General features: G+C 44.9%; 1 protein-coding gene across 3 annotated transcripts in view; it reads right to left on the bottom strand.

Moving 5' to 3' along the window:
- The window catches only part of DPP6 (dipeptidyl peptidase like 6), a 1,033,290-nt gene that overhangs the window by 929,506 nt on the left and 80,451 nt on the right, over positions 1–23,333 (bottom strand). Inside the window, exon 1 of one of the 3 annotated variants that reach the window (XM_082398945.1) lies at positions 10,277–10,701. The exons of the other annotated variants lie outside the window; for them this stretch is intronic. Within the exon in view, the coding sequence (XP_082255071.1) occupies positions 10,277–10,327 (51 nt within the window). The 5' untranslated portion in view covers positions 10,328–10,701. Of the gene's footprint in view, positions 1–10,276; positions 10,702–23,333 lie in introns of those variants that run through there. 3 annotated transcript variants of the gene reach the window in all.

Here is a 23,333-nt window from a genome sequence, read left to right as displayed (position 1 = left end):
GTGGTCCCCAAGGGCTCTGTTAGTATTTTCCAGCCTGTCTCAACTCTCCTGACAGATCTGTTCTATTTTCTAGTGCCCCTGGCTTCTTATCCTGCAGCTGTTGCCTTGGCGTTTCCTTTCTCTCATGGTTCCTGACCCGCCCTGTGTCTGGAGACCATCCCTGTCTCTGGCCACACTGCTGGCTTCTGTCATTCCCTGGCGGCTCCCACAGGGCAGCCCTGATATTTACCTTCGCACATGGCACTTACCATGCCTCACAGATGAAGGGATACTCGACATCAACAGCCCCTTGACTTCTAAGGGCTACGGTTGGTTTTCTTCCACAGGAAAAAGGGGGTCTATGTCCACCATATGTGGACCATCCATTCACCCAGCAGATGCAAAATACGTTTTACAATCTGTCTCTATGCCTTGTGAAATGAAACACAGGTACAGAAAAACGCATCCAATATCAATGTACAGACCTACAAGGAATTATTACGAAGCAGCCTGTGTAAACCATGGTCAAGCATGAGAATCCTCCCCACACTTTTAAAGTCCCCTGAATATGCCTCCCTTCCATAACCTCCTCTCCCACCAACCAGAGGTAATGGTTCTTTGATTTGTACAGTCAGAATTCCCTTAATTTTTCTAAAAACATCCCATCCATCAGGGATTCCATGTCAGTATCCCCTAACAGGACATCTTAGCTTTACCTGTTTTGAACTTTTTTTTTTTTTTAACATCTTTATTGGAGTATAATTGCTTTACAATGGTGTGTTAGTTTCTGCTTTATAACAAAGTGAATCAGTTATACATATACATATGTTCCCATATCTCTTCCCTCTTGCATCTCCCTCCCTCCCACCCTCCCTATCCCACCCCTCTAGGTGGTCACAAAGCACCGAGCTGATCTCCCTGTGCTATGCGGCTGCTTCCCACTAGCTATCTATTTCATGTTTGGTAGTGTATATATGTCCATGCCACTCTCTCACTTTGTCACAGCTTACCCTTCCCCCTCCCCATATCCTCAAGTCCATTCTCTAGTAGGTCTGTGTCTTTATTCCCGTCTTGCCACTAGGTTCTTCATGACTTTTTTTTTTTTTTTTTTTTAATAAACAAAGCCATACAGTATGTATTCTTCCAGGCCTGGCTTCTTTTGCTCAGTGGCGTGTTTGGGAAAGTCCCTGTGCTTTTGAGCTTGTGTCCCTGTTTTTGCCTCTGTCTGGTACCCTGCTGTATCAATACACTGATGGAGTCTTGCATCCTGCGGGTGATGGGGATTTGAGCGGCTTCCAGTTTGAGGCTAGTACAAACATTCCTGCCATCAGCATTCTTGTACCTGTCCCTGGGTGCACACCTGCAAGGATTTCTTGCAGATACATGCCTGGGAGTGAGACAGGGAGTCACGGGGCATGTAGATCATCCACGTGCAGCTAATGTGAAATCGTTCGCAAAGTTTCAGATGTGCCCCCCGCCCCCCGCAGTGTTCCACATCTTTACCAAAATTAAGTGTTATAAATCTTTAATAAATATTTGACTTTTCATTGGGTGTTTTGTCGCTGCGATTTTAATTTGCCTTCCCCTGGTTATGCTTTTCCCTCCCTTACTAGAAGGTCCTAGGGCAGATGACCCCTGGTCAGGGTCTAATATGTTTCTCAAGGGAACAGAAAGGTGAATTCTAAGTTGTTGGAGTTTCTTGCTTCCAGGTGATACTGAACTGCTTCTTATACAATAAACAGCAAGCAAGAGATCTGAGGAGGTATCACCTTCTATCAGCTAGACTGAAATAATTCTTGCTTTGCAAAAGGCTCACCATTGTCGTAAAGCTTTGCAGGGATTGCTTCTCTCTTTTCTGTAAGCAAACCCAAACCAGTTGTGAATGTCACAACTTTCTGTCCAGAAGTCTTAGCCTTCTCCTCTCTGGAGATTTTCACAAAAGATGATGCTTCATTTTGAAAAGATCACCTTTGTTGTGCACACCTGAATTTAATCATAGCTTTGTAACCTAGTTTTAAACAGGTGAAAAATCAACAACAACAATAAAATAGGGAGAGACCTGGGGAAGCTAAGAAATGGAAAAAGATAGCAATGGATGGATGGAAATAAGGAATCTCTAATGGTTAAATTCATAGTCACTCCGATCAAATGTAAATAAATGGAAGGACATGTTTTTCCTGGAAAAGAGACCACAAAGGAGACACGTGGCAGCCATCAGATGAAGGTCAGATTGTAGCTTAAAGCAGGAATTAGACTAACTTTCCATAGTTCAAAGGCTTCGAGCTGGGACTATGGGAAATTCCCTGAAGGTAGGTTTCATGTGAGCAGAAGAAACACTGTTCTAGCAAGTAGAACTTGTCAACAATGGCCGGAGCTCTGAGTCCCTGCGCGAGTTCCAGAAAAGGCTAGAAATCCTACAAGGACAGAGCATTAGAAGAGATCTTGTTCTATATGGTTTCTAGATTCCCTTCCAACATTCAGGCTCTATGTTTCCTTCCAGTTGTGGTGGGAAAGAAGAGAATTTTTGAAAGAATATATGATGGGCAACAAAGACCCTGGCCTGGGAGCGGGGAGCAGCTGAATAATCTCTCCCAATCTCAGCAATTTCAACCATAAAAAAGAAATGATATTTGACCTGTCCACACAATGGGTTGCTCTAATATCATAAAAGAGTGTGTGCAAAGTTGCTTTATAATCTCTAAAGGTGCTATGCAAACTGTAAGTTATCATACAGAGCGAAGTAAGTCAGAAAGAGAAAAACAAATACCGTATGCTAACACATATATATGGAATCTAAAAAAAAATATATGGTTCTGAAGAACCTATGGGCAGGACAGGAATGAAGATGCAGACGTAGAGAACGGGCTTGAGGACACGGGGAGGGGGAAGGGTAAGCTGGGACGAAGTGAGAGAGTGGCATGGACATATATACACTACCAAATGTAAAACAGATAGCTAGTGGGAAGCAGCCGCATAGCACAGGGAGATCAGCTCGGTGCTTTGTGACCACCTAGAGGGGTGGGATAGGGAGGGCGGGAGGGAGACGCAAGGGGGAGGAGATATGGGGATATACGTATATGTATAGCTGATTCACTTTGTTATACAGCAGAAACTAACACAACATTGTAAAGCAATTATATTCCGATAAAGATGTGAAAAAAAAAAAAAGAGTGGGGATCTTAAAAAAATATACGCTCAATTTACCAAGTCATAGGAAGAGGAGCAAAAAAAAATCCTATTATGGAAAGTGTATCAGGATTTGATTTGGTTGGATACACAGAAATTTCTGGGAAACTCGTATTCAATCAGAAAATCCTTGGTCTTCTGTTATAAATAATTATAGTTTTTATAAAAATGTGTTACTTCTTTTTTTTCCTGAGCATAGAGATTCTAGTCCACAATTGAATCCTTTTGTAAGAAAGAGAGAATTTTGGCTTGAAGAGCATTAACTCTCATTTTCCAAAAATGTAGAATTAGAAGGTATAGAAAAATGACCTAATGTATATAGAGTCAAGAACAGACCCTAGAAGTTCCATTTCAGCCTCAAGTGCTAGAATCATAGGAGACTGTTAGTCTAGTTGGCTCAGGTTCACCGTTGGGTTCCCATTAGTAGAGGTTTTACTCCATGTTGTTTATATGCCACTAAAATCACAAAGAAAGAAAAGACAACCCACAGAATGGGAGACAATATTTGCAAACGATGCGACTGACCAGGGCTTCATTTCCAAAATACACAAACAGCTCATGCAACTCAACAACAACAACAACAACAAAAAACCAAACAACCCAAAAATCACAAAAAGAGAATTATTTGAAGTAAAACTATATGTTGCCTAATAGGGGCTGGGAAAAAAAGAGAGGAAAATCTTATTTTTCAAACACCATTATCATGAAGAAAAGCAATTGGCCCTAGTTTCTCCCCATGCTTGAGACCCAATCACAGCCGGTACATTGACAACCAGGTCTTGTGGCTGGCCTCTGGCCAGCAATTCCTTTTTATTGTCACCGATGAGTAACACCAGCCTGGAAGCCAGAACACCCTTGGCACCATGGTTATCACAGCGTGGTTACTTTCCCTTCATAGCTAAGAAAGTCAAGCTACCAAGGCGACTGTGTCCACAGAGCTCCCACCCAACCAGTCGGCACTCTGCTCAACACTGATGCAAGCACTGACCTCTGGGAAGCGGCTGCATCACACGTGTGTGGGAACACTTTCCCCATCCTCCCAGGACAGACAGGGATAAAGGGGAATTCTGACCGGTTCTGTCCAGCTCCGACCTCTCAGCTCAGTGTGTGCACGTGTCCTGTGAGGTCTGGGACATGCTCTTTCTTGAGTTCTAAGCTGTGGGTCCTGTTAATCCAACAGAACTGGCTCCAAGAAACCAAAGGAGGTCACAAAAGTCTCCTCCTCATTGAACTTATTTTAAAGTAATGAAAGGAAAAGACAACAATGACCTGGGATTAATTTATTTACCTCCCGAAATAAAAAGGGTACTGAGGTGGTAGTTATTGAACTGTGATGCTGTGATTTATAACAAATACACAGCTTGGTCTGCAGCCACGGTTCACGGCTCCCAAAGCCTTGGGATGTCCAGAGAGGTAAGAGCCATAGGGCGTCTTCTGTCATATTTGGTCTTTTGTCCTGAAATCACTTCAGACCCTTAAAGTGAGATGAGTATCTTGTTATTCATAACACGCCCCTTTAAATGACATCTGAGTTCCTGTTAACGAGGTGACCTTAGGGAATCCCTTAAGGATGGGGCTGGTTTCCAGGAGAACCAACCATGATTAGAGGGTTGGAACTCTCATTCTCACCCTCTGATCTCCGGGGAGAAGACAGAAGCTAGAGATTGAATCAGTGGCTGGCGGCTGATGATTTAATCAAGACTGCCTATGTAATGGAGCCTCCATAAAAACCCCAAAGGATGGGGTGTGTGGAGGGCTTCTGGGTTGGTGAGCCAGGACGCAACAGGGCTGGCGGCACCCCAAACTCCCCAGGGACAGAAGCTCCTGTGTCTGTGACCCTTCCAGACCTGGCCCTGTGTAGCTCTTCATATGGCTCTGCATTTGTATTTTAATATCCTTTGTCATAAACCGGTTATCCAATAAGTAAACTGGTTTCCTGAGTCCTGTGAGCCATTCTAGCAAATTAATGGAACCCAAGGAGGGGTCCTGGGAACCTCTGATCTCTAGCCGATCTGTCAGAAGCACAGAAGCAGCTAGACTTGAGTTGGCGTCTGAAGTGGAAGCAGTCTTGTGACTGAGCCCTTTACATGTGGGATCGGATGCTCTCTGCAGATACATGGGGTTGGGACTGAGCTGAATTATAGGACACCCAACTGGTGCGAGACAACTGCCTAGTGGTGCTAGAAAAAAAACCACATATGGTGACCACTAAAGTTGAGCATGAGCTTCAATTTCATTGTAGTTTTAAGTGGAAAATACACTGTGTGTGGAATTCTCTCTCCTCTTATCGGACGCATTAGAGCTTGAAGAAGTTCTTAAAAGAAAGAAAAGCACAACTAGAACCATGGACTTTCTCATAAAAGTCGTTCATCCTGAGCTCAGAAATGAACACCTGTCCATTCATGCATCCACCTGGGGCTCCCCATGCCCAGCACCTGCCCACGGGTGAACGAAGATGCTAATGCTTTGGAAACACACCACACCTCTTAGGAATAATACAGGGAGTTCAAAATTCAAATTAGCGACCAGGACAGATCAGAGAAGGGAGGGAAATCATCGAGGCATAGGAAAAGGCCAACTTAGGGTATTTACATGTCCCAACAGGAAGACCCAGCGATCCATCAAGTAAAGACTTGCACAGGACTCTGGAAAAGCAGGACTGCCCTATCTATGCTCTACAGTTCTACTCAAGACATTTTATAAAAGATCCTGAGCTAACCATCCATTTCTGGGTTAGGACTTCTTCCTGGAAATCTCAGCACCTTAAATCCCGTAAGGGGTGTGTGAAATGATACCTGCTTCATGCTTTTTTCTGCACAGGTGGGATTAATCAGTATCTCCAGAGGAGTCCGGTGATGGGGTTGATGATGTTATGAACAGACATGAACAACTAGGAAGTAGAAAAGTCTCTAAGTAGATATCACACCCCTGGGATGCAAAGGATAACTCTCGAAAACCATGACCTCCGAAGTAATTTTGGAACCCATTTCAAGAAGGCAAATTCTGCCCAGTATACATGTCCCAAAGCTCACCTTTAGAACTAACACCATGGCTTTTATGTCACCAGGGTGCCAATCGCTATAAGGAAGCAGGGTCGTGTTTCCAATTACCTTCAGATAGAGGAAAAACACTGCATTTCTAAAGGATGTGCCCCTAACAGTCATCTCACAAGTGTGTGTCCCTGTTTCCAAGGAAGGTTGACAGCGGGGGTCTGTGTCCCACACAAGTTCCTGTAACTCATCTATAAACCTCAAAGCCTTTCCTCTGCTCACCGGGCTTATTATAAGCAGGGCATCAACACTGGAAGGTCATCCTGTTTAGTAGAACAGAATCAGTAAAGTACCCAAAGGGCCTGAAAGCCAGCTCTCACTGTGGGTGGCTCTGCTCCGGGGTTTCTATACAACACAGGAAGGGGAAGCAAGATTGCTGAAGATTCAAGGCTCATGGTATCACAGATGTACCCAATCAGTGATCAGAGCCCTACCATCAGTGGCCACAGGAAAAACATCAGCGTTCCCTACATGAGAAATTCATTCCCAGGCTGCAACTTTCATTTAAAAGCAACACCCATCAACCACGAGATTCTCAGGCATCCCTGTGTCTTGCAGACCTCTGACCCTCAGCTTCTATTTTCTGAACCTCCCCTGACACAACTCTGGTCACCAAGGGCCTGGCCATCCTCATTCACCCACCATCTGCTTGCAGGGCCACCAAAACACACCAAGGAAGCGGGACGCTGGGCAGTCCCCCTGGGACTTTGATTTTTTAAATAACCTTTACTCAGTCTCCAGGAAGCAACCCAATATCTGGGAAAAGCTCAGATGGACAGAGTAAGGGAACCGAGCATGAAGTAATATCCTCTGGATAATCAAATCTTCCACTGACCCTAGAACCTACTGCAAGAGGATAAGCCTCTCTCAAATAGCCCATTTAATTCAAACAACAGTTAAATAAGTAGGACATCAACACAGTAATAAAGGAAGATTGGGTTGAAACAAATGCAAGTCATCCCCCATACGAATTTTCAAATGTAGATTTTATGAAAATACAGTGATTTGAAAAAACAATTTCTGTTCTGAGAGACTGGAAAAATCTTGATCCCTTTCTAGGTGTATTAAATCGCAGATGGAACGTGGCTTAGTTCTCACAATATCAGAAATAAAGTTTATGAAAAAGACTCTTCTTAAGAATGAAAATAGAAGTTGTGAATGATTCCACCCGTGTTATTTCTTTTACTCATTTATTACGCCAAAATGAGAGAGTATACCAGGGAACCTGCCTGCTCTGAATCAGCTGCCAGCAGCAATAAACTTCTAAAGCAACGTGTGAGGAATAAAACGTTCACTGAGATTTTAGGAAAATAGATTTTTCAATTAAGGACTACAACAGGGCAAAGACAAGCCACGCGCTACTGTCACAGTTCTTGGGAACAAGAGACCACAGGTCCAGACCACATGGTCACACACGGGAACGTGAGTGAGTGGAGACTGGAATAAAAAGCAATTTCCATTCCTGGCTATAAGGGGACCTGGCACCTCTCCCATCACTCTGGCAGGACCAAGTGTCTCCCTTTTACACATCAAACCTCAGATGTAGGTCCAGAGAGCTCCAAGTGCCCTGCGTGGAGATGGGGTCTGTGTCCATGTCTCTGTGTGTCTGTTGATGCACCAACACTGCATAATATGGCACGTTCCACCCCTTTCCACAGCAGTCAGATACGCAGCCCCTCAACCGTCCGTAATGGGAGTAAGTCATCCTCGTCCTCATGGGGAATGTAAAATATCACCTGAATTCCAGTCAAGCGGCGAGTGCAAAGAATTTGCCAGTCATCGAGTCCAACAGAGGCTGTGATTAGCCAGAGTCTTCCAAAACAACTGATGAAAAATCAGGGCTCAGTAAGTCTCAAAACAACGATTTAAGTGCGGCATGATCACTCAGGTAAAGCTGTGTGTACTTAGCCGGGATGTGACATTTCAGAAAAGGTACAAACCCAACTGCAGAGTAATAATTATCAATTTAAGAACTGATGGAACGTTGAAAAGTTGAGTGAGTCTGTGTCTCATTTTTCTCTTAGGCCAACAAACAGGTGAGTCTAAAAACCTAACTGGTGGCTGTAGACTTATCTAGACTCAGTTCAACCTGCTCTGATTACACTCATAAAGAGCAGACACGGGGGGGGGATGTACAGCCGGCAGCCCAGGGAACAGCCTTATTCACCGTTTGAGTGAAAATGAGATCAGCATTCTTCTCACTCTTTATTTTCTGAAGTGAACGCAGAGAGGGGGATAGTGGGAGGGAAGATCTTAAAAGTCTCTAATGAAGATGCCATATACAGATGTTGCGATGTCAAAACGTACCATCTAAGTTACGAGAAGAAACACTTACTGGACAATAGATTTAGGTGAAGAATCAATCAAGCATCATTATTATTAACAGGAGAACAAATCTGAATCCTCTCTCTCCCCCCTCAGTCCTAAATGTGTAGCTTTTACAAGCACGTTATGGCACCATATATGAGAGGAATTACGGGTGTGAGTGGGAATTTGATTGGAAAACATTACTCCATACATGTTTCTGCCCTGTTTATACATGAAATTATGCGGAACAACCCGACGGCTAAAAAGGGAGTGGGAAAATTAGGGACACAGATGTATTTTCACAGACAATTAGGTAAGCCACTCGGAGAACCCAGACTGATGAAGGCTCTGGAATGACTCGCCTGTCGTCTGCGTGGGGAGGGGGGTCGGGGGGGTTCTACAAAATAGTCCTTTTAATATGGTTACCGCGCTCCTCAGGCCAGAAGTCAAGTTCCAAGCGGCTGGCGCTCCTTCCTCCGCCAGGCAACAGGTGTCTTGCCGTGGGTGTGGTTAAGCTGGCTGGGTACTGGTTCAATTCGAATACATTTTTCATTTCCTGTCTCTTTTTGTTGAAAGCAAGACCTCGAAACGGATCACCGGCTGAGTTCTCCCAAACACACCTCTGGTCCCCGCCCCCCATCGCCTGCACCCAACCCACCTCGTAACCAGCTCGAGACCCTGTAGCTGAAGAAGTCCCTGCATTTCCGGCTGTACCTTCAGAGTCGCACGCCAACCCCTACCTCCCCGCCCCTCCTTCACAACAAAGTACCGGCGGGCGAGTAGGGTGAAAACAGGGGCCCTCCTCCCAAACATCCCGCAGCAACCCCGAAAGGGTTAAAGCATCAGCCAAATAAACACGCTCAGGCACACACACAGTTTCCAGAGAACAAGATGGCAACCTCCTGGTCCTCGCCAGGAGGGTCCAGCGCCCTGACCCCCTCGGCCCCCGGCCCGGGCTCGGGATGAGGACGGCAGGAGCGCCGAAGCTGCGCGGTGCCCGGGAGCGGGCGGGGGTCGGCGGGGGACGCGGGACGCCGGGGTCCTGGAGTTAGCAAAGTTGTCAAGGCGCAATGCCCCCTGGCCTGCCGCCCTGAGCCTCCCACCGATCCGAAGTCCCCGGCGGCGCACGGTCCTCCTCGGGGAACGGTGTGCCATTACTACGCTCGCTGGCAGAGTCGGCCTTTCGGGGAGTCGTGGTTGTCATACCCGGGAGCAGGGCCCCGCCCGGCCGGCCGGCGGTCGCGGGGGCAGCAGCCGGAACAGAGCGACAGGCGCCCACCCCGAGTGAGCCACAGGCTTTGCGGACCCTAACAGGTCCCGGGCTCGGGGACTCGCAGCCCTGAGGCCGGCGCGGGCATCCCGGCCCCGCGGTCCTCCCCTGGCCTCGGCGACCTCGCTCTCCGCGTGTCTCCCGGGGGGTCTGCCGCGAACTGGGACGGACGCGCAGCCGGCGGGGGCTGCTCCGCCGCCCCTTGCCCACCTCGCGCACCCCGCCCGTGGCCCGAGACACCGAGCCACCTGCCCAAAGCACAGGGACCCAGAGCTGCAAAGTTGCAATTTGCAAGCAAACGCCGGATCCTGCGCACCCGGGCGGCCGCCGCTGGGGGTAGGGGGGATTCAGGTGGGAAATGGTGGCGGCACCGCCGCGCTCCGCACGGGGGTCGCGGTCATTCCCGGGGGTGCGGGACTCGCCCCCCCATCCCCGATCCCCCCTGCAGGTCCTCCCGGCCCCCGCGCGCCTCACCAGCACTCACCATCACGTTCCCTTGCATTTTAGCCGTCTTAATCATCGCCTTTTCCTTCATTTTGCCCCAAGTCTGAACCCGACTTCTGGCCCAGAGAAGAGTAACTTAATCCATTGTCTCGGTGATGATTAAAGTAGAGATTGGACCGGCCGAGGATTGGGTGGAGTTGGCTTTTGCAGGAAAAAAAAAAAATTCTTCCAGCGCTTCGGCTTCCCCCTCCGCCACCCTGCCCCTCTCCGCTCCCCGGCGGATCACAATAGCAATCAACTCTTTCCGGCCGCCGCGGAGACAGAAAAATACAAAGCCGGAGAGGAGGGTGAGGGGGTGATCCTGTTTCAACAAACACCGGGCGCCGGCAGCGGGGGCGCGCGGGGAAGAGGCCGAGAGCCGCGGGGCCAGCTCGACAGCCTGCGTGTCCTGCGGGCCGGCCGGCCGCGCTCCGCCAGCGACAGCTGGGAGACGCGCGGGGCGCACGCGGGGCCACTGGGCGGCGCGGCCGGCTGGGGGGAGATGCTCGGCGGGCAGCGCCGGGTGCCGCCGGCGCCGCACTGGTCCCTAAGGGCGGGGACCCCGGCGAGGCGGCGGCGACGACAGGGCGCGCGGGCCCTTGTGTGTGTATCTGTGTGTGTGTGTGTGTGTGTGTGTGTGTGTGTGTGCGCGCGCGCGCGCGTACACACACCGGCTGCTCAGCCTGAACCCGGCTGGACCGGGAAGCCTCGGGCTGCCCCGAGGTTAAGCGCGCCGAAAGGTCTGGGTAGAGCCGGGAGCCCCTCCAAGCACCCTCTCCCGGGGTACACGCCCCCTGCCCGCGGGCCGGGTGTGCGCGGCGCACGCACGCTTGCTTTTTACAAACAGGCACCGCCGCGATGTCCGCGGGTAGAGCCGCCGCCTCCCGCCCAGCGTGAACGCTGGATCGGCTGCGACTACCTCCTGGCTGCGCCCCCGGGAGCGGAGGGAGAGGCCGGGCAGAGTCGGGCGCCACCTAGCACGTCGGCTGCAAGGGTGGCGAAGCCGACCCCGTGAAGCGGAGGGCTCATAAATAATGTTGTTTAGGGTTACCATGGGACACACGTTGCGTCTCCATGGTTGCACTCTGGGTCTGCATCCGAATCCGCCGCCGCGGCTGGTCCACGGCACAGGGTACCCTGCTGGGTAGCAGCACTCCCGGCGCCGGCTGGCCCGGCCGCTCTGCGCCCGCACAGCTGGCTTCCCAGGCTCCACTTTCCCCCCAGGCCTCTGCCCCAGCTGCGGCCCCTAGGGCGTCTTTGTTTCTTCGGACCTGATCCCACGCGCTTCCCACAGCCCAGCCCCGCGCCAAGGGGTCTGCCTGGCCCCGGAGCCCAAACCCCGGCTCTGATCCCCCACCCAACCTCCACCCCAAGTGGCGGGTTGCCCAGTGATCGCGCCCAGTGTTCCCTGATCGCCACCCCCGGGGCGCTCGTGGGCGGTAGAATCTCTCACACCCGCGGGTTAGCTCCCTGGACCACACAGGGACGCGCGCTCCCGAGAGCGCGCACGCACAAGGTGGTCAAATTCAAATGCTGACCAACCCAAGCCGCCGGGAGAGCACACAGAGGAAGCTCCCCTCGCCGCGGCTTTCCTCCACCGAGGACCAGGCCACCGCAAAAACCGGACTGGAGCTGTTTCAACCGACATCAGCGCATCAGGCTTGAACTCACTGTCGTGTGTGTGTGTACGTCCTCGCCTGGGGGGCAGTGGCGGGAAGGAGAGGCTGGGAGCGGTTTGAGAAGCCTTTCCATTTTTTTACATTCACAAAAAATCGCATGTAAGAATGAATAAGAGGCCCGTTTCCAACCCACACTCAAGCAGAAAATTCTGAGCGATTGCAACAGTAATTATATGTAAATTACACAAAATGCCTGCATATATTAAACATTATATAGAATATAAGCATTATATATATATATATACATATATGGTAGGTATATATAAGCACACGCAAGCAGCAGGTGAAAAATACTTGTAACTAATGATTTGGCTTAAGAGGTAAGTGGAAGAAATACGTGAAACAAAGCTGAATGGAAAAGCAGCTTTTAAAGGAACGTGGATTAGGATTTGCCTGGAAAGGGGCAGGCACAACACTATTCATTTTTTTAGGTTTAAGAAGCACTTTCCTATGTTAGGATTCTTAATGACAGCCTTTCTCTAGAAAGGAACATGGGCACAGATCATCCTTGTACTGTTGACCTTTACACTAAACCCAGCTTCATGTGGACAAAAAATATTGCCAATCTAATTCTGCTTTTAAGCAGCATTAAAATGCTGGTTCTTCCTCTTCTTTGTTTGAAGTGGCATTAATTCCTTTAGAATCTTCTTCCCTCTCTTTCTCACCAAAACTGCTCCCTCACAACGTGGCTTTTCCCATCCCATCACACATTGGAGTAGGGAGGGAAAATTGAGAAAACACAGCAAAAATATATTTTACCGAGGTATAATTGACGTATCAATTATGTTAGTTTCAGGTGTACAACATAATGAGCTGATATTTGTAGACACTGTGAAATGCTCATCACAAGAGGTCTTGTTAGTATCTGTCACCATACCTAATTTAAGTAAAATTTTTTTCTTGTGATGAGAACTTTTAAGATCTACTCTCTTAGTAACTTTCAAATATGCAATACAGTATTATTAACTATAGTTACACTGCTATACATTACATTCCCATGACTTATTTCATAACTGGAAGTTTGTACTTTTTGACGGTGTTCACCCATTTCTCCCTACACCCCTACCCTTGCAATCAATCTATTTTCTGTATTTATAAGCTTGGTTTTTGTTTTGTTTTTTAGATTCCACATATAAGTGAGAGCATACAGTATTTGTTTTTCTATGTCTGACTTATTTCAGTTAGCATAATGCCCTCAAGGTACATCTACATTGTCACAAATAGCAAGATTTCATTCTTTTTTATGGCTGAATAATATTCCATTGTGTGTATATCTACCCATCAATGGACACTTATGTTGCTTCCATATCTTGGCTATTGTAAATGATGCTGCAATGAACATGAGGGGCATATGTCTTCTGAAGTTAGTGTTTTCATTTTCTTTGGACAAATACCCAGAAGTGACATTGCTGGATCATATGGTAGTTCCATTGTTATTTTTTTTTGAGGAACCTCCAAACTGTTTTCCATAGTGGCTGCACCAATGTACATTCCCACCAACAATGCACAAGGGTTCCCTTTTCTCCACATCCTCATCATTTGTTATTTCTTGCCTTTTTGATAATAGCCATTCTAACAGGTATGAGGTGATATCTCATCGTGGTTTTTTTTTTCTTTTTAATTAATTAATTAATTTATTTATGGCTGTGTTGGGTCTTCGTTTCTGTGCGAGGGCTTTCTCTAGTTGTGGCAAGCGGGGGCCACTCTTCATCGCGGTGCGCGGGCCTCTCACTATCGCAGCCTCTCTTGTTGCGGAGCACAGGCTCCAGACGCGCAGGCTCAGTAGTTGTGGCTCACGGGCCCAGCCGCTCCACGGCATGTGGGATCTTCCCAGACCAGGGCTCGAACCCGTGTCCCCTGCATTGGCATGCAGATTCTCAACCACTGTGCCACCAGGGAAGCCCCTCATTGTGGTTTTCATCTGTAATTCCCTGATGATTAGTGATGTTGAGCATCTTTTCATGTACCCGTTGGCCATCTGAATGCATTCTTTGGAAAAATATCTATTCAGATCCTCCACCATGTTTTAATCAGATTATTTGTTTATTTGATATTAAGCTGTATGCGTTCTTTATGTGTTTTGGATATTAGTCCTTTATCACATGTATGATTTGCAAATATTTTCTCCCATTTGGTAGCCTGTCTTTTCATTTTGTTGGTTGTTCTCTTTGCTGTGAAGAAACTTTTTAGTTTGATGTAGTCCCACTTGTTTACTTTTACTTTTGTTGCCTTTGCCTTTGGTGTCAAATCCCAAAAAACTACCGCCAAGACAAATGTCATTTATATTTTCTTCTAGGAGTTTTACGGTTTCAGGTCTTACATTCATGTCCTTAATCCACTGTGAGTTAATTTTTGTGTATGGTGTAAAATAGTGGTCCAGTTTCATTGCTTTGCATGCGGTCGTCCAGTTTTCCCAACAAAACTTACTGAAGAGACAGGGCTCTCTATTCTGTTTCACTGATCTATGTCTGTTTTTATGCCACTACCGATACTGTTTTGTTGACCAGAGCTTTGTAATAAAATCAGGGGCTATGATGCCTCCAGCTTTGTTCTTCTAAGATTGCTTTGGCTATTTGGGGCCTTTTTTGGGCCCATACAAATTTTAGGATTGCTCTATTTCTGTGAAAAATGCCATTGGCATCTTGATAGGGATTGCATTGAATCTGTAAACTGCCTTGGGTAGTATGGACATTTTAACAATATTAATTCTTCTAAACCATGCGCATGGAATATCTTTCCATTTATTTATTCTTCATCAATTTCTTTCATTAATGTCTTATAGTTTTCAGTGTCAGTGTACAAGTCTTTCACCTCCTTGGTTAAATTTATTCCAAGGTACAGGACAACATTTTTTTAACCTGCCATTTTTATAGCTTCCTTTAAATTATCTCTAGAAATACAAAGCAGAATAATATGGTTTATTAACTTTAAGTTAATAAATGAATAATTCTGATAGTTGTCTGAATGTTTTTCCCAACACTCACCCGAGAGCTATCAGCCCAAACTATTTGTCTGGCCACCTGTGCTCTCTTAGTCCTGCCTGGCCTCTGGAAGAAATGCCTGTAGAAAAAACAGGGCTAAAGCAGGCATAAAGAGGGAATAGAACAGCAAAGCAACTCTGAATATTAAATAGTGACTATTCAATCTTTGCGACTCATCTGCTTTTAGTCATTGACTTAGGGAATGCTGGAGAGACAAAGAATGAGGATAGATAAAGAGGAGTCCAGGAGAAAGAAAGAAGCCAAGAGTATAGGGGGGAAATGCTTAAAAAAGGAGGAGGCTCAACTGCCATATTATTTGGGGATATTAAATTTTATAAGAAAATTAGGAAATATTTGAAGATAGCACAGACATCAGAACCCCTCTCCCTCACCCCCATCCTCAGAATGTTTTTTTTTTTCTGTGCTGTATTTATGAACATGGGATGCAAATGTGGTCCTATACTTATCAACAAGTGTTGACTCATCTCCAGTTTTTGCAGTTGAATTTCCAGTTTTCTTTCTAATCTACAAGAAGGCATGCTCATCTCATGGTTTTCACTGTAGTATTTCTGCGAGGTTTGAGCAGGTGGGATCTGCCGTGCTTTGCGGCACCCACACGCCATCTACCTTTGCTCAGTGTGGGCTCATGGACGTTATTTAACTCTGACAGGCTCTCTCCAAACCTGCTATAACAGCGTCGTTGTTTTGTCCATCCTTCTGCTCCATCCTTAATTTATGCACTGTTGGCATTAGCAACTGCTTTCATTAAAGCAGCTTTGATTTAAGTTGAGACTTTCGGCACAATGTTCAGTTTCACATTTGACATCAGGTGATATTTACAACAGAAGGACAGATTCATCGTGTTGTTTTGTCAATGTTCGTTTCTTGTGACTTACTACTAAAAGTTTAACTTTGCCGAGGTGAATTCCGCTGTAAGGAAATGCAACGTGAAATTCCCAACTCATAAAAGTGAAAGTCAAGGTAGCTTTATTAGGGTTTTCCAGAGAAACAGAATATACATGTGGTGTGTGTATATATATATGTATATATAGTATAAATTTACTATAAGAGATTGGCTCACATGAATCTGAAGGCTCTCAGGTCCCAAAATCTACAGTCAGTAAGCTGGAGACCCAGGAGAACCAGGGGCATTAGTTCTAGACCAAAAGTCAACAGACTCAAGACCCAAGAAAAGTTAATGTTTCAGTTTGAGTCTGAAGACAGGAAAAAAAAGTGATGTCCCAGCTCAAAGCAGTCGGGTAGGAGCTCCCCATTACTCAGCCTTTCTGGTCTATTCATGTCTTCAACTGATTGGATGAGGCCCACCCACGTTAAGGAGGGCAATCTGCTTTACCCAGCCGACTGATTCAAATGTTAAACTCATCCAGAAAAAAAAAAAAAAAAAACACACCCTCACAGAAACATCCAGAATAATGTTTGAGCAAAGATCTGGATACCCTGTGGCCCAGTCAAGTTGACACATAAAACTAACCATCACAGTGCATAGGAAAAGAGAGTGATTTTCTCATCACAAACTATTCTTTACCCACAGATTAATTCATTACTCAAATTCTTTAAAATGTGAGCTTTCTTACTGCACTGAAAACATCATTCATCCTATATAATTTGATTTACCCATAAATTTCCAGGAAGATATCTTCTGAAAAAAATGAGATCTGTCAATATTTATTTTAAAAATTTCACAGGGATGATAACAATGGTATAGAGAAAACATTTAGGAATTAAACAAATCAACTTAAAATGTGTAGCGATGCTTAATGATATGCCAAGCACAGTGATTTTATTATGGGAAACAGCCTTTATCCTCAAGGATTTCACAGGGTCTGGTGGCAGACATCAAAGTTAACAATATTGACAACAACAGTATTAAGAATACAAATATGATTCAGGAATATAAATAAAAAGGCTTGTGGAGTGTTTGGGCAAATACCAGAGAAAGCTAAAACAACTGACAACAGCTTAAACACGTCTCAAAGGAGCAATATAAATGTAGCCATTAGGGAGTCGTGGAACCAGGGCAAGGGAAGACCAGCGGAGGAATGTCATGAGTAGCTCAGGCAGCAGCAGGTAGAAGCAGGGGTGGGTGATGGAGACGAGGTGGAGAGACACTCTGAGGTCAACGGTGACAGCGCTTAGCCATCTCCTATGGGAAACAGAGTGACGAGGCCACGGCCCCCACGTGGAGAATGACGCAGCCAGATCCAAGTCGTAAAGATGAATGTCTTCTCCAAGCTGCCCTCTGAAGGCAAAGAGGGCAGGCAACTGGGAAGCTCCTGCACAGATTCTGAGTAGGAACAACAAGGATTTGGACACTGTGGCAGGGAGTTTGGAGGGGAGTCATTTATGCATACCTGATGCAAACCTAGTAAGACCAGTGTCGCCCCTGCCTGCATCTGATATTTCTCCACTGTTCCTTCCCAGCCGTGCATTGGCACATCACCAAGAGACGGAGACTAAATTTAGCATCAACATAATGTTGCATAGTGATAATGCAACATTAAAACTGCCATGTTGGACACTGTAAATCAACTATCCTTCAACAAAAATATTTAAAAGTTTTTAAAAATAAAAACTACAAATTAAAAATAAATTGCTCTGTTGTCCACTTAAGCACTTATCTTTCTTACAGCTAGAATAGCCCTTATAGCAACTTATCTCACATATTTATTTACATGTCAGCTTCCCTGTACCAGACTCAGGGCATGTGCTGTCCTGCTTCTCTTTGGGTCCTCATGCCCTCAAACTGTGATGGACAAAGAGTACATGTTCAATAAAAGTTTCTTGAACAGATGGAGCAATGAAGGGACACTTGTGCCATTGTCCCTCCCACTGCACTCTCAAGTAAGAACGGACATCACACAGTTTTTAATCTTTTTTTTTTTTTTTTAATAAATTGATTTATTTATTTATTTTTGGCTGTGTTGGGTCTTCGTTTCTGTGCGAGGGCTTTCTCTAGTTGCGGCAAGCGGGGGCCACTCTTCATCGCGGTGCGCGGGCCTCTCACTATCGCGGCCTCTCCTGTTGCGGAGCACGGGCTCCAGACGCGCAGGCTCAGTAGTTGTGGCGCACGGGCCTAGTTGCTCCGCGGCATGTGGGATCTTCCCAGACCAGGGCTCGAACCCGTGTCCCCTGCATTGGCAGGCAGACTCTCAACCACTGCGCCACCAGGGAAGCCCTAATCTCTTTTTTAAACCTAGTTACATTGCTCTACTGATGAAAAAGATGTCAGAGAAATCCCAAGTGTACATGTAAACGCCCTTCCAAATTTAATTAGAAGACCTTTATCTTTGACAGCGTTTTCCCTTGCCAGTGTAGACCAAGAGTCAAGGAAATTGTGTAAGTTAATCTCTGTCCCTGACCTTGATCAATTGAACAGGGTTATTTTCCTTGAGCCAGTGACATCATGAACTTCTCAGGAACAAGATGATTCTGACCCAGATCCTCTACATTAGATGGGCCCTAGTGGTCTTCTATTTTGGGTAATAGACTCCTATGGACCAAAACATCTGTGGGTTGGGGTCTCTCTTCTCTCCTAGCACCTGTCTCTGAACACTAATGACTGTGTTTTACTACATACCCAGTTCACAAGTGGAGGAAGGAAGGGTAAAGAGCCTGGGTTTCATACTCCTATTCATGCCACAATTCAACATTCCAGGCTAAAACCGCGGCTATTTCACCTGCTCAGCTAACACTGCCTCTGTACCCCAATGAAGACCTCTTGACGAGTACAGTATTTTGTTGGTATTAAATACCTTCTTAATGAAGTGTAAGAACTGTTAACTGTTGATAGCTCTTTTATACATTAGGAACATCTATACAGAGAAGCTTTGTAAATAAGCAAAGTATTGGAAAATAAAAGCAGTTAAATGCATGAAAATCCTATTATCTTTAGGCAATGTAAAATTCCTTTACATAACATCTATTTAAGAGAACCAGGAGAGCAGAGTATAAATTTTAGGGTTCCTGTGGAATATTTTGTAGAAAAAAAAAAATAGCCCAACACTTACGGTCTAAAAGTAATGGACATAGAACATGTCTGTAGGTAAAAAGAGGGACTTGAATTCGCTCCTAAGATTATGCATTCAGTTTAGCCACTGAGCTGGGAACACACAGATCTCTTGACTTTTGCCAGGGTTCTTTTCTCTGAGCCCAAGATTATAAATGCCCAGAAAGGAACGAAAACCTGAATGATTGTCAGGAAACTGTCATCTGTCTCAGCAATCAAGGAGAATCAAACCTGAATGTTTTGGAGTTGCAGGCCCATTGCAAATCTATGGCTGAAGCGCACATACAACACATTATTTCTTCCCTGCTAAAAATGCCACAAGCAGACTTTTTAAAAATACCTTTTAAAATATAAATTTGACTCTTGTTTTTCTACAAAAGTAACATTAACTCCAAGTCACAACAAGTTGTCATTTCACACCCACTAAAATTGCTATAATAAAAAGGTCGTATAATAACGACTATTGGTAGGGATGTAGAGAAACTGGAACCCTCATACGTTGCCGGTAGGAGTGTAAAACGGTGGAGCCGCCATGGAAAACAGTCTGGCAGTTCCTCAAAATGCCTGATGTTAAGTTACCGCTTGACCCAGCAATTCCAATCCTGGGTATATAGTCAAGAGAAGTGAAAGTATATGCCCACCAAAAACTTGGATACAAATGTTCATAGCAGCATTATTTATAATAGGCAAAAGGGGGAAATAACCCAAGTGTCCATCACTGATAACGGATAAACAAAATGGGATGTATTCTTACAATGGAATATCATTCAGCGATAGAAGGAATGAGGTACTGATTCATGTTACAACATAGAGGGATCTTATAAACATCTTATGCTGAGCGCAAGAAGCCAGTCACAAAAGAGTACATGTTGTATGACCCCATTTACATGAAATGTCTACAGAGACAGACAGCAATGGTTGCCTGGGACTGGATGTGAGTTGGCGGGAGAGGAGACAAGTTTGTGATGGGCATCCATTGGGGGGAATGACTGCAAGTGGGTATAAGGATTCTTTTTAATCTAGAATTAGATGAAGCTGATGGCTGCACAACTCTGTAAACATACTAAAAATTGAGTTGTACAATTTGAATGGGTGAAATCTTTTGTATGAAAATTGTATCTATATAAAACTTTTTAAAAATGCTGTGAGGGGAAAAAAGGAAAACTCCAGAAGGATTCTGCACTTAGAAGGTTTTTAAATTTTACTTTAAAGAAACTGAAATCGGAAATAAAAGGCAATGCATCACAGGTATAGTTAATTAATAAAGAAAACCTGAAACACTTATCATATCAAGAGATTGGCTAACAGATGTGTATGTTTTAAATAGAAACAAAACATTTAAGATAAAATCTTATTTGCTATTTAATACTATTTAAGATAAACCCGTCTTCTTTATACCTTTTTCTATAGAAATTGTCTGCTCATAATATTTGCCTATTTTTCCCTGTTGTTCTATTTATGTTTCCTCATGTTTATTTGCATGATTCTTTTTTGCATTAGGAAAACTGACCTTTGATGATATACATTTTAAGTAATATGTTACCCATTTGTTGCTCAGCTCTAAACCTCTTTAAATGTATAATTTTTATAAGTATATTTCAAATATTTTGAATGCATTAAGACTGTTGAGGTACTTGGTGAAACTTAAAATATAAAAAACAGAATTGATGGCACCAAATCTAGCTTGTTTTGCCTTTGCAACTGTAATTTCACTTAGGGGGGGAAAAACCTGTCTATCAGGAGAAAACATTTTAGGCATTCTTTAGGTACGACTTCTAAAAACAAAACAAAACAAAACAAAAACCCAGAGTTTAAGTTAAGAATTATCTGGGGCTGCTTTGCAGGGCCAGCCCACCCTGGGTGAAGGGGGCAGTTGCCACGGTAGCAGGTGTTGTCAAGCAGAAACGTACTTAATTCGAAATGTAGATTTGAGATGCTGGAGTGGGACCCATATCAGGTCTGACTTTGCTGCTGATGGGCCAAGGTCTGGGAGCAAAAGATCACGCCCTTTGCTTTCTCAGAGCTCTGGGGCCTCAGCAGGAGTTCTTAAAGGTATAGATGCTCCCTCCCTTTCTTTCTCTTTCTTTCTTTCATATTTTAAAATCTTGCTGCATCATTTCCAGCTGCATCTATTATAACCCCATCCTGACATTTTATCATTTTTCTGCCTCTTCTCATCTTCCTCTTTCCCTTTATTTCTCAAGTCCAGGTTGGGTGCATTGTTTCTTAAGCCTGAAGTCCAGTTTGGTGCCAGGCTTTGCAGGGATGGAGATGAATAAAGTCAAACATGGAAGCAGATGAGCATTTTTCTGGGGGGCCGTGCTGCATGGCATGCGAGATCTTAGTTCCCTGACCAGGGAGCGAACCCGGGCCCGGCGGTGAAAGTGCTAAGTCCTAACCACTGGACCGCCAGGGAATTCCCCAGATAAGCATTTCTTTCCCCACCTTTTTTACTTGCCTATTTCCACCAATTGCTTGTTGCTTTTGTCCATGTGATTTTCCTGAGAGATCTATCTTCTCTGAGACCATAACAAAATTTTGGGAAGATGAGTAAACTAACAGCTGTGATTAAGCCATCATCAGATCATTATTCCTGGTTGTACCGTTGTGGGTCTTTGACATAGCAAGAAATAGATATTCTGTCTCTGCCCCCAGTTCCTGACACAGGTTTCCTAAAACCCTTGTAATTTCCTGATAGGTGTACTAGGAGCATCTTTTGTTCCAATATTTGTTCTCTGACCCAGGTTCCTGACACAGAGCTCCTAAATCCCTGAGGATTTCCTAGGTGATAGGAGCGTCTTTTGTTCTAACCTGGGGACTCTGGGTGGGTCACCAGGAAAACCAAATCAGATTAGAACTTTCAGCCCCACCGTCTGGGGAGGGAAGAGGGGATGGGGATTGAATTAATAGTCAATCATGCCTGCAGAATGGAGACACCATAAAAATCTCTAACCAAAGGGGTTCAGAGAGCTTCTGGGTTGATGAACACCTGGAGGTCCAGGGAGGGTGGAGGGCCTGGGGAAGGCATGGAAGCTCTGAGCCCCTTCCCCAGACCTCACCCTATCTATGCACCTCTTCATGTGGCTGGCCATCTGTATCCTCCATCACATTCTTCATAAGTAACAAGTAAATGTAAGCAATGTGTTTCTCTGAGTTCTGTGAGGTGTTATACCAAATTAATTGAACCTGAGAAGGGGTTCATGGACGCTTAATCTGTAGTTAAGTTGGACAGAAGGTGGGTAATCTGGGGACCCGCTACTTGCAATTGGCATCTGAATTGGGGACAGTCTTGCGGGGTTGAGTCTTTCACCTGTGGGGTCTGTGCTAACACCAGGTAGATAGTGTCAGAACTGAACTGGATTGTAGGACATGCAGTTGGCGTCTGGAGGCTTGGAGCACTGATTGGTGTGGGAAAACCCCACACGCATTTGGTGTCAGAACTGTTCTGGCTGTAGTGAAAGAAAAAGTTTCCTTTTAGGGCTTTTACCCTAAACAATTGCTACCACCAAATTGTCCTTTGGGTTATGTTACAATATCTGTCTGCATTGAAGAATTCACTAAAAAGCAGTTTTCATTCATTCATTCATTAAAAACCAGTCCAGTGATGTCATCAAGAGCATTTCCCTTCCATTGCCACAATGTCCCTTTCAATGAGTAAGCTTCTCTTTGTCTTGATGCTAGAACGAGATTCACTCTACCTGACCAGGTGGTGTGTTTTGTGGATAATGTACGTGGTGCATCCCGTTGTCTTTCTCTCAATCGTGCCGGGTGCATAGCTCATGGTAGAAAGTTTCAAGACACGTAATTTATCTTCAAACCCAAGTCCTGGCTTCTTAGTTTTCCAACTCTTATCTACCCTTTACCCAAACTTCCTTCCTTATCTTATTTGACAGTGCAATTTTTTTGGAATGATTTGTATCTTTTGGATAAGCCAGATGCATTAGAGAATAATGGTAGGTATGGATAATCAATTACCATTTACTTAGATTAAGTAATTGGCCAGATATGTCCTACTTAGAAAGTGTGGCTATGCAGAAAGTTTTAATTTTAAGACTGTAAAATTTAACTACAATTTTTAATATTTTTACAGCAAGGGCTCCATTTTTATACATATAAATTATAAATACATTCATAGTTTATGATAACTATTGTTGTTAATAATATCAATACCACTGTCTTAAATTTATATAAACTCTTTTCTCCTAATATAGAAAATTAATTAACCTAAAAGTCTCTAATTGTCCACATATGATTTAAAAGGAAGCATTATCAGTGATAACTGACTAGGAACATTTAGCAAGTGGTAAAATAGTTGGAGAGACCATCATTTCCATGTCTGATATGGGGAAGGATAATAAAAATGCAATTTTG

This window comes from Balaenoptera borealis, assembly GCF_965194805.1.
Source record: "Balaenoptera borealis genome assembly, chromosome: 7".
Taxonomy (NCBI): domain Eukaryota; kingdom Metazoa; phylum Chordata; class Mammalia; order Artiodactyla; family Balaenopteridae; genus Balaenoptera; species Balaenoptera borealis.
Note: the sequence above shows the minus strand (reverse complement) of the source record. Positions and strands in the feature narration are given on the sequence as shown.